The sequence below is a fragment of the Arachis duranensis genome, chromosome 9, assembly GCF_000817695.3.
Source record: "Arachis duranensis cultivar V14167 chromosome 9, aradu.V14167.gnm2.J7QH, whole genome shotgun sequence".
Classification (NCBI taxonomy): domain Eukaryota; kingdom Viridiplantae; phylum Streptophyta; class Magnoliopsida; order Fabales; family Fabaceae; genus Arachis; species Arachis duranensis.
Window position 1 is genome coordinate 42718606 of NC_029780.3, and position 11229 is coordinate 42729834.

Sequence of the window (11229 nt, forward strand, 5' to 3'; positions counted from 1 at the left end):
AATTAAATGACGCTTGAACCGGAAGGCATTTGTCAGAAGCGCATTTTGTAGACCCAACCACATCATCATCTTTATCTTCTCTGGCAAATTAAGGCGCCAAATCCACCCACAGTTGCTATGTTCGATCGAATTCACTTTCTTTGTCAAGAGCCAACGATAACCTTCTCGAGAGCTATAGGCTTTTAGTGATGCGGGCCACCAAATCCATCCGGGCTCTGATTCTGACATTAAAGGAGGCCCAAGACTGTGAAGAAACTGTTTGACCTCATGAGAAATTGGCGTTACAAGCTTATCCCCCTCCCAAGTACCATTGCTCCACAAATCAGCAAGAGAAAAATTTGTTTCAGATATGTGAACTTAAGACGTAAGCTCACAAAGTTTGCCAAGAGGACTCCACTCATTATACCAAATCGATTGTTGCATATTTCCCACATTCCATCAAAATCCTTCTTTTAAGATATCATAAGCCTTTAGAATATTCCTCCAAGTAGTTGAGGCATTGTGACAATGACTGCTGCCCAAGTCCTTGGAGTTCTGGAGGTATTTGTGAGTTAGAACCTGCACCCACAACTTGTTCTTATTATTCAGACAATCCCAAACCAACTTGCCAAGTAGAGCCATGTTCGCATAGAGAGTATCTCTAACACCCAAGCCACCTGCCTTCTTAGAAGTTATAGCAATGTCCCACTTGACCAACGGCAACCCTCTCCCATTCTCCCATTCGCTTGACCTTTCCATAAGAACTGACGCATCAAAGAATCAATCTTGTCGCACGCATACTTCGGAAGAAGGGAAACTTGCATATTGTAAACCGGAATAGAAGCCATCACCGCATTCACAAGACAAAGTCTGCCTGCCTTGTTAAGCAAGCACCCTTTCCAACTAGCAAGTTTTCTCTGTATCTTGTCAATGACCTCCTGTGCCATCTTCCTAGAAGCCCTATCATGACCATTATTAACTCCCAAATATCTTCCCAGATCTTGACAAAATTGGATACTAGAAATCCCTGAAAGCACCTCTTTTCTTCTCACTGAAACATTCTTGGAACATTGAGCCTTAGATTTATGGATATTCACCTTCAGTCCCGACGCTTGAGTAAACATATCCAGTGTCTTCATAACCTCTGTCACCTGAGTTTTTGTTGCTTTACAGAATAGTAAGAGATCATCAGCAAACATTAAGTGAGAGATTTTTGGGCCATGTCTAGAAACAGATACGGGGATCCAGGATCCTTGAGAGACTTTATGCGATATAAGACAAGAAAGATTCTCCATACAGAGCACAAAAAGGTAAGGGGACATGGGATCCCCCTATCTTAGTCCCCTTATGGGTTTAAAGCTTTGAAGCCTATTACCATTCCACAGAATAGACAAAAAGGACAAAGTCACACAAGTCATGATAAGATTAATAGTAGCCACAGGAAAACCAACTTTGATCAAGGAAGTTTCAAGGAATCTCCAGTCTACTCTGTCATAGGCTTTGTCAAGATCAATCTTAAATGCCATAGAACCCTTCTTCGACTTGGTTTTCCTCATGAAATGCATTATTTCTTGCGCAATTATTATATTCTCCGTTGTTCCTCTCCCTGGAATAAAACCACCCTGAAACAGTCCAATGATCTCAGAAAGGAAAGGACAAAACCTATTAACAAGGACTTTTGTAATGATTTTGTAAATCACATTACATAAACTAATAGAACGAAAATATTTCAGGTAAGACGGAGCTTCAACTTTGGGGATCAGAACAATGAATGTGTCAAACACAGCCACACTGATGTTCTCACCTGCAAAAGCTTTCTTCACTAAGCCCCACACATCACTGCTAAGAGATTCCCAAAATTCTTTATAAAAGAGAGCTTGAAATCCATCTGAACCCGAAGCCTTGAAAGAATTCATGCCAAACACAGCTCTTTTCACCTCTTCAAGAGCTACTGGTTCAACAAGCTTTTGGCAGGCCTCTCTACTAAGAGAAGGACAAGGGAATTTCCCCATGGCATCCAAATTAACTGCCTCCCTTGTAGAGAAAAGTTTTTGAAAGAAAGAATTTGTTTCCGATTCCAAAACCGTCGCCCTCAGAAGACCAAGTGCCATCTTCAAGAAACAATTCATGAATCTTGTTCCTTTTTCGCCTGATTATTGTTTGAAGATGAAAAAATTTAGTATTTCGGTCTCCACATCTAATCCACTTTTCTCTAGATTTTTGGTACCACATTAGCTCTTTTTGGAGGATGATAGAGTTCAGCTCCTCATGCAAACCTTGCTCTTTAATCTGCTGCTCCGGGTCTTCCCATCTTTCCAGAGACACTTGAATATCATTTAGTTGTCTTTCAAGCTCCCTCTTTTTAATAAACACATTTCCAAAAATCTCTTTATTGAAATTAAGCGCATCCTTTTGGACTTCAAGCAAACTCTTAATAACATCTGGGGCTCCTTTACTCCAAGCTGTATGAACAACATCCCGAAAGAGGGGGTGGGTTAATCAAACAGCCTGGAATCGAAAAGGACGGTTACCTTTCTTAGCAGTCCCCTCCTTCTTGCATCTAATGAGCAAGGGGCAATGATCAGAATGAAGACGCGCTAACACCTCATTATATGCCTCCGGGAATAAAAGGCGCCACTCTTGATTGATCACCGCTCTATCCAATTTTTTTGCTACCTGCAGCCCTCCTTTCACCTTTTGAAACCAAGTAAAATTTCTCCCAATAGCCCCCATATCAAACAAATTACATTCAGCCAAGGTTTCAGCAAACTTCTCCGATCTTGCATTATAAAAGGAACCTCCTCTCACTTCGTTCTACATCAGAATATCATTAAAATCACCTAGCACAATCCAAGGGCCTTGAATCATATTAGAGACCCTGATCAAATCATTCCACAACCTCATACGCCAATGAACATGAGGATTAGCATACACAACACTACAAAAACTAGAAAAAGCACCCATCTGAATCTCAAGGCTAATACACTGATCAACTGCATCTAAAACTCTCACTGATATTGAAGGATTAGAACATAAAATCCAAATTTCTCCACTATGACCACTTGCCTCTACAACACCAACATCCCGATAACCAAGCTTGCTCCAGAAATATTTCAAACGCTCAAAGGGTACATGAGTTTCCAGAATAATAAAAAAAGTTGGATGATATTTGCTAACTAACTCTTTGCAGTGAACTCGGGCCAATTTGTTAGAAGCCCCTCTAATATTCCAGGAAAGAAAATTGATATCTATATTATCCATGAAACTAAATTATCAAAAAAGGCACCAACCTCAGTGAGGACCTTTATGAAGAAGTAGACGGGCCGCCAGGATTTTTTTGAGAGTCCTGCTTCTCCATTCCCAATACTTGTTCTGGAGCACTCCCCATCGCATTAGGTGACGTAGAAGGTGAAATCCATTGCTGCTGACCCACTCCGCCATCATTGCTCAGCGGCACCGGCGAGCTTTGGAGAGATGCCGGTCTCAGCCTCTTATGGCCATTCTTGATTATAGGAGTGAAGGTCGCTACAGCGGGTATGAGATTGGCACCCTAATTTTTTCCTTTGCCAAGCATTAGAGCATGGTGCTTCTTGAACTTGGAAGACCCAATACTTGTCCCATGGCCCATCAAAGCCTTCTCTTCTTTCTTTATGACTGGGCCTTTACCTGAACTTAGCCCAATCTTCTTTGTAGAAACCAAGTGCTTCTTTTCCAATGAACCATTTTGGGCTACTTTTGAAAAGACCAATTTTTCTTTTCCCTTAGCTATTACTTTAGTCCACCCTTCCTCCTCCATCACGTGCCCATTTTTAGCCTCCTTGCCATGCAATGTAACCTCATCTTTCTCCACATAATCCGTAACTGACGCGGACAAATTGGGATTGTTACCAAATTCAAAATATTTCTCCATTTGGTTTCCTAAGCGTTGGCCACTCAGATCCGTTGCCTTCCACACCGCCCCATCACTGCGAGTCTCATCCCCGGACTTAACATCTACTGCCTCTCCCTTGCATGTGACTGCGGTATGGCCGAAACAGTTGCATTTCTCACATAACAACTGCAGGCATTCGTACTCCACATCATATTCATAGCCATCAACAATAATCTTCTGAACAACCGGTAATCCAAGATTCACTTGAACGCAGGCACGAGCAAATTTGCCTCTTTCTGCCGATTTAGTCGCTAAATCAATCTTTATGGGTTTACCAATAGCAGAAGCAATTCGCATCATAGCTCTCTCATGATAGTACCATATGCTTAATCTAGCAATTCTTACCCAGACCATCGTATCCCCAAAAGAGTCTTCGCATGGTCTAAAATCTGATGACCACGGCTTAACCGCGATGTAGTGGCCTAATATCAACCTGGACCTCCTAACAGGACCTTCTCTCTGTCCTCGTTGTGATCAAACTTGACTAGGAAATAACCAAAGCCCACGTCGAGAACCTCGTAGCCACCCTTGAGTCTCCATATCCCCTTCAGTTTATGAACCAAGGCCATATAACTGAAGTGTTTTCCCAGAACTTTAATCACAATAGCTTCGTTGTAAGGCTCTGAAAGAGAAATCCTGGCTTCGTCAGTGAAAGTTACTGTTGGCGGCTTGGGGTCACCTTGCTTCCCCGTTACCATTGCTAAGGCGTCCCCTTCTAACCCATCTACTCTGCGGTCCCGCTGCTTGTGAAGAACCAATAACCTTATCGCGAAAAGATATCCTCTGAATCCCACTATAACTACGCTTACGCGAATCCAACCTGGCGCAACCCTCCCCATGCTCTCCCCCTTATTCTCCTTGAGATGCTCATTCTCACCGTGTGCTGCCCTCGGACCTTCTCCCCTGCTCTCACCGGACTCTCCTCCTCACCCATTATTCTCTCATTCGTTTGTTTTGTTTGACCTAATTATATATCATTTAAATATGGTATATATAATTATTAATTTTATAATTTTATATTTTTAGTTAAATTTTTATAATTTGATTAAAATGATTTAAAATAATTACAAATAATTTAAGTTTAAATTAAAATAAAACCAAACATTGGAATAACAAATCTCACACTGATCCCACGAATATTTGTATGACTGAAAATAAAATAAAATTAAAACCAAACATTAGAAATTTTTTTTTATAGAAAAGAAAGTCAAACGGCACTTACAGGTAAACAGGGATAAATTAGATCTAAACTTAGAGAAGATGATTAGATAAATTCAATTCTGAACTATAAACTAAAAGTAAGTCCAACGTTCGATTACAAAGAATTTTAACTAATAGAAACATAGACAGATCTAAATCTCTATGATTTCTAACTCAGCACTAAAAGTGATGCAACATGTTGAAAAATCCGTTCTTCCTCGCTGCTTAAAATTGAATCCTCTTCTGATCTGAAGATATTTCCATGAATAACATGAATAACAAGTAAACTTTAGTGTATACTCTAAGATCTGATAGATCTGTATCAAAATATCCACACTACCCATAAAGGAAGGACAATAAACTACCACAAAAAAGGAGAAAATACACCACATAGAAATATTAAAAAAAAAAAACAAAAACTAAAATAAAAGGTGCAAAGAGAAAACATTGTTACAAAAAAGGAAAAATAAACCAAGAGAAGAAAGGAAAGAGAAATAAAGGAGAAGGAGAGGGGAGAAGGAGGCTACCACCTTACCTGATTAGCCGCGGCAGCAGCCTCCCTCCAAGACAACACAAAGAGAAAAGACGTTCAAACCCTAGTAGAGAGAAGAGAGAGAGTCTTAATATTGTTCTTAAGTTAACTTAGATTGTTAACATTAGAGACTCATCTATTACTTCATGGAATAATTGTTCGGTTGAAAATAAAAAGTTAATTCCGTAGCAAAGCTGGAAGAAAAATATAATGTCACGCTCCTTCCTTGGTCTACTTAGAAACAATTAGGCACAGTTTACAGAACACCACTTAAGGATTGTACAGTACTTTGAATCCAGCATGTGATGATCCATCAAAAATAGGGAAATCAAATTGATCTATAATGTTGTTGTCAAGAAGTATAATAGGCCTTTAATTACAACAGAAATTAAGTATTATTTTTGGAATAATTTTATTTTTAAAAACTAAAGCTTCCCTTGTTCTATTTTGGGTGCTCTATTTAATGCTCATGATTATTAGAAGGTCCACCACATGAATCCACACCACCCCTAATCCTCTTCTGAAGGTGTTCCAAGCTAGCCACCCGCTGTACGGGAGCTGTTTGACCCATCTTATTCCCAACCACCACAGCTGCTGCGGCATTCTGCGGCACATTCTCAATTACAGATATGTCTCCCAACCCATTGTTTACCCTAAGATCATGACTCGCCACGTGATGATTACCTGATGTTTGTTGAAAGAAGTGGTGGTGATGGTGAGTATCATCTCTCACGGGGACAGATGCATCAGCTGATGTGTCAGGAGGGCTTCCGTCAAATGTCGGTATGCCCATTGATGTTAAATCAGACATGGCATGCATTACTGGGTTCAACCCTGTAATTCTTTTGACGGTTTCTTCCGCCATCTTCACCTGAAAAATGATAATAAACGTGCCACGAAATAACAGATATGTCAGGTTGAGAGACAATACATGAACACCATTGTACCTACTTTACTTTTATATATCGGCCTTACTTTTTGATACATCATTGGATCAATGTCTTTGGATACAGTTCATAATAAGATATAGTGTGTCTAAAGTGTACTAAACAGTGAAAGTGATTGATAAGAAACGACTGGAGGAAGTATTTATGATAATAAGAAGGGTTTTACCTTTGCTCTTAAGGTTTCAACATCAGCTTTTAATACTCTGTTGTCAACAGCAGATTCATTGTACTTGTGGCTTACATCAGTAAGGCGCTTTAGCAAGGTAGAATTTTCACCTCTTAATTGAGAAACCTAAGACAGAAATTCAATTTCAGAAAATATGCATGACCTTTGGAGGGAAGGACTTAACATATAAGAAAGAAGATGCGCAAAAGTCAAACCTAAAATAGAGAACACACCTGTGTCTCCAGCTCGTTTAAATGAGCTTGTTTTCTTCTTCTTGAACGTCTGGCTGACTCTCTATTTGAAAGCATCCTGAGATATAACATGTCATTAGGCCCTGAATTAGTCAAAGAAAAAAATAAAGAGAAGATAAGTTAAAATACATTGGTTTCAGTTACAGTTAGATGATATTACACCCGGCATTCCATAGTTTGCCATGACTACATTGACCCCTGTAGGATGTTTACAAGGAATTCAGTGTTACATTTCACAAAAATACAGGGGTATCAGGTGAAATATAACCTATACCTCAGCAGAGTCACCAATGCTAGTGTATATTCCAGAAAGTTAAAGGGTGCACGTGTAATATTGGCTAACCTAAGAGGTCAATGAAATTTACAAGCTTGCATATAAATTTCACCTCACGTAACAGGAAAGGGAAGGAAAAAGAAGGGAGGGGGAAGGGGGCATAATTCTATTTAGTTCCCTGGCTGAACCTAAATCTAAATAGTATGTGGAGAAAATAGAGTATGCAAAACACTCTCACTTCAAAGATCTAATGTGACTCTGAATGCAATTTTTCTGGCAGGCCAACACTCAGTTTATTAAGCACGATATCCATCTGAGTAAAACAAGCTTCTGAATCATGCTGAAACCAAGTACATGATACTGCAATAATTACAGAATACAGAGTATGCATACATTGAGCACCAAGATAATCTTCAGGAAACTCAGCAAGTTTTGAGACAATTGTTACCTTCTTACTCGTTTTACATCAGCAGGGTCCATGTTGTCATTCAGATCTGTCTCTCCTTCAGCTTCCTCATCATCTGACTGTTCCCTTGATGATCCACTTGTTGATGGCCTGGCTGTAACAGCGGGTTTCTTTTGTATGACAGGTATGGAAGGTATCCCGATTGGTGCTTTGGCATCTTTGTCTTGTATTTTAGGTGGGTCATTTCCAGAAGTACCAGATCCTACATAGACAGAATTGAGTCTCCTATTACTACAAGTGGCCATAGAGGACATAATGGGAAACTATAGATAGAACCATAGTACTACACATGGCCAAGGAGGGCATAATCATGCGGAAATACAGAGAACATTCAAGTTCAGAACTGACCACCATAACCAAATGCCGAGCTTGCAATGAATAGCAGGATAAGATTGGATTCAGCTTAATCTAAGAGGAAAGATAGGTAATGGTAAAGAATCCCAAATTGGGAGGAAAAGGGTATGGTTTGGGATACAGATTCCATTCATCTGCAGAACTCTATATTATCTTTCCTTTTCTGCATTTTTCTTTTCTTGTAAGGAGCTAGTCCCCGTTGTTCTTACTGAAACCAGATCCTATCACATATACATTTCACGTAATTTAGTAGGGGTTATCCATATTGAGAGAGAGAAAAAAAAAAAAAAGTAACCTCTAAAGCTGTTCAAGAAATTAGCTATTGACTAAAACAAAATTGAAGACACAGCTAATGCATTCAACCCCATATGTTTCTATTAGTCACCAATCTATTTTGCATTCAATACTTAACTAGTTACTGAGGCGATACAAATATAATCAGGCATTATTCATAAATGTGATCTACTTTGTTCACTGAATCTTCTCTTTTATCAATTATCATGGATATATGTTTAAATAAACACATCCACAAGCATTTATGATTCAAACCTTTTATAGAAGGCTGAGGTCCAACTTGAGAGATATTAGACGATCCACTATCAGCAAAAGTGGCTGGATCTTGAGACTTGGATAAAGATGCTGCCTGTTGCAATGAGCAGAAAAAAAAAAAACATTTCAGAAGATGTCCCAATTCCCCTAGGTAAAACATGATATACATCGGAAGCAACTTAGAATAACACAATTAGCAGGCACACGGCCAAGAAAGATAATGCAAGGCTAATGGCGTGCAGGGAAGACAACTTTAAAAAAAGAATAAATAAAAAAATTAGTCTTTTGAAGCCATTGTATGTCTTTTACCTTGGTTGAAGGAGCGAATTGTATTTTAACTGAATTTACAGAGAGTAATACTGCTACGTGAGAAGGTAACTTCTTGCTTTTGGGAACACAGTTAGCAGCAAACAGTTACTGCCTACCAACATCTCCAGGAGGTTCAAAAGTACTCTTTGCTCTCGAGGAGGTTCAAAAGTACTTTTTGCAACTAAGAACGAAAGATTCTACAAAGAAAACATGTTCATCTACATAACAACACAAGCTTCTAACAAAGAAGTCATGTTCTTTTCTTTTCTTTTCTTTTCTTTTTTCAATTTCAATCATATTCATACAGGTGTAATGCATGACAACGAGAATCGCACTCAAAAGCAAAGATGAATAGCCCTAACACATGTCCACTTTTTTTTTTTTCCAGTTCTCAGGAGAAAATAACCTTTTTCAGAAGATCAGAACCAATAATGCGCACAAATTTCTGTAATAAATAGAAAGTAAGTTTCCAGATACACTACTTTAACATCAACCGTGCCCTAAAACAAGCCATTTAAAACTAAATAAAGGTCCAAACTCTAAGCTTCTACTTAATCGAATAAAATAAAATAAAATAAAAACAAAAATAATGATAAGCAGGCACAAACAAAGATGAACACCGAACTCAGATCCAAATCAAAATCCAAACCATGCAACAACAAAGACTCAATCTTTTCAATCTTTCAGTTCCAGAATTATCCTGAGAACACACATTTCCAACTAATCAGGGAAGGAGAAATAAATAAACTAACTAATTAATTACCCTAGTCATGGCGACAGCGGCACATGCAAGATTGAGCTTGTTCTTAAGGAGAGCCTGGTAGTCATCGGAATCAACGCCAAGGGAAGATGAAGCCGCTGTTTTCGAAGGAGGAGGAGGAGGAGGGGGAGGAGGAGAGGCATTGGTCAAAACGGCGTCGTTCTTAGGAACAGGAAGGGTGTCGTTCGGATCGGGCTTGGTGACGTGGGGATGAGTGTGATCGTCGTCGTGGATGAAGAAAACGGCGTCGTTTCGGTGAGGGGGAGAGGGAGGAGCAGCTTCTTGGAGGAAGCGCTGGAAGGCCCACTCGGAAGGGCTGCGGTTGATGTGGGAGTTGGAGTTGGAAGGAGGCGGGTGGTGGTTGGTGTCGTAGGGGATGGAGGACCAGAAGTGGTCAGGGATTTCGTCCACTGAGAAGACCCTATCCATGGAAATCCAAATGCTATTGGTGATCACGATGTTTTGTCTCTGTCCTTTTAAGTTTTGGGATTGGTTTCTGTGTGCGAGTATTGTTCGTTGGTGTTTTCGTTTCTGTTTCTGCGAAGGCGAGAGAGAAAGATCCCACAGGGGTATATCGGTCATATAGCTCACCACAACACAATACTTGCGACTTCCAATTGGAACATTGAATTTCAAGTTTTTAACACTATTTCGGAGTAATTTGAATATCAGAAAATTTCCTCCTAGAAGTCTTTTTTCTATACAAAAGTAAAGAATTGGATGGTACTAAAATATTTAGACCATTAAATAGTTCATAATAAATATATTTTTTAAGGTTTTTAATAATTATTAAATAATTTGTTTTTAATTATAATTATAAATTAATTCTATATATTTTATTTAATTATAAAAATTATTTTTTATTTTATAAATCATTATTTTATTATTTATCTATTATGTTTATTAATAATCAAAAACAAAAATAATAACGAATTAAATTTTTTATTGACCGTAATAATTTTTTGACAATCCCAATAAATTAAAAATTTATCTTTGATTCATTACATCAGTCCAGGATTTTGAAATCGTGTTTCTTAGAAAATCAATCGATTGGATTGAATTTCAGGTTTCCCATAACTCAATCAATTGGACTTCAGCTTACCACAAAACAATCGATTGAAAGTTGCAAGGCAGTATGGTTTTCGCAAAAATCAATCGATTGGTCATCTTACCCAATTAATTGAACGATGACTAGAATGTGGGTTTTTTATAATTCAATCTATTGTTTATATTACCCAATATATTGAAGGCCCCAATTAAAATGATATATGAAGGTTTAATCGATTGGTATGATAATACAATCGATTAAATTTTGTACGTGACTAATGGTATATTCCAATTTAATCGATTGGTATGATCATTTAATCGATTGAAACGTAACGTAAATAAGTTTTTTTCTGCATTCAATCGATCAGTAGGATAATCCAATCGATTGAATTTTGAATCGCGCCGTTCTCAATTTTCATATCGTTTTTATAAATTTTGAATCACGTCGTGACTAATGGTTTATA

General features: G+C 38.5%; 2 protein-coding genes across 4 annotated transcripts; both read right to left on the bottom strand.

The window, feature by feature from the left end:
- Positions 1-671: 671 nt before the first annotated feature.
- On the bottom strand, positions 672-4264 carry LOC107465577 (uncharacterized). Its single transcript, XM_016084556.1, has 8 exons — positions 3592-4264; positions 3347-3504; positions 3161-3227; positions 2857-2990; positions 2511-2793; positions 2256-2441; positions 1355-2128; positions 672-1144 (listed from the first exon to the last, which is right to left on the bottom strand). The coding sequence occupies exons 1-8, from the start codon at positions 4262-4264 to the stop codon at positions 672-674; spliced, it is 2748 nt and encodes a 915-aa protein (XP_015940042.1).
- An 824-nt stretch (positions 4265-5088) lies between these two features.
- Positions 5089-10319, bottom strand: LOC107465613 (light-inducible protein CPRF2). Of its 3 annotated transcripts, XM_021130283.2 has the most exons (8): positions 9722-10319; positions 8650-8743; positions 7729-7948; positions 6989-7064; positions 6756-6881; positions 6327-6513; positions 5646-5706; positions 5089-5358 (listed from the first exon to the last, which is right to left on the bottom strand). In XM_021130283.2, exons 1-8 carry the CDS (start codon positions 10298-10300, stop codon positions 5280-5282), a joined length of 1422 nt encoding a protein of 473 aa, XP_020985942.1. In that variant the 5' UTR covers positions 10301-10319; the 3' UTR covers positions 5089-5279. The 3 variants fall into 3 exon arrangements, with proteins under 3 accessions (XP_020985942.1, XP_020985943.1, XP_015940076.1); XM_021130284.2 differs by lacking the exon at positions 5646-5706 and having other exon boundaries at positions 9722-10317; XM_016084590.3 differs by lacking the exons at positions 5089-5358; positions 5646-5706 and having other exon boundaries at positions 5838-6513; positions 9722-10315.
- Between the last annotated feature and the right edge of the window lie 910 nt (positions 10320-11229).

Bases quoted from the DNA above. Each gene is read 5' to 3' on its own strand.
- LOC107465577 (XM_016084556.1), bottom strand. From the start codon at position 4,264: ATGGTCTGGGTAAGAATTGCTAGATTAAGCATATGGTACTATCATGAG. The intron at 3,505-3,591 runs GTATTGGGTCTT...TACCCGCTGTAG, and splicing joins TTTGATGGGCCATGGGACAA to CGACCTTCACTCCTATAATC. The intron at 2,794-2,856 runs GTCTCTAATATG...ATTCTGATGTAG, and splicing joins TGTGGAATGATTTGATCAGG to AACGAAGTGAGAGGAGGTTC.
- LOC107465613 (XM_016084590.3), bottom strand. From the start codon at position 10,300: ATGACCGATATACCCCTGTGGGATCTTTCTCTCTCGCCTTCGCAGAAA. The intron at 7,065-7,728 runs GTAACAATTGTC...GTTATATCTCAG, and splicing joins GATGTAAAACGAGTAAGAAG to GATGCTTTCAAATAGAGAGT. The intron at 6,514-6,755 runs GTAAAACCCTTC...ATCATTTTTCAG, and splicing joins TTGAAACCTTAAGAGCAAAG to GTGAAGATGGCGGAAGAAAC.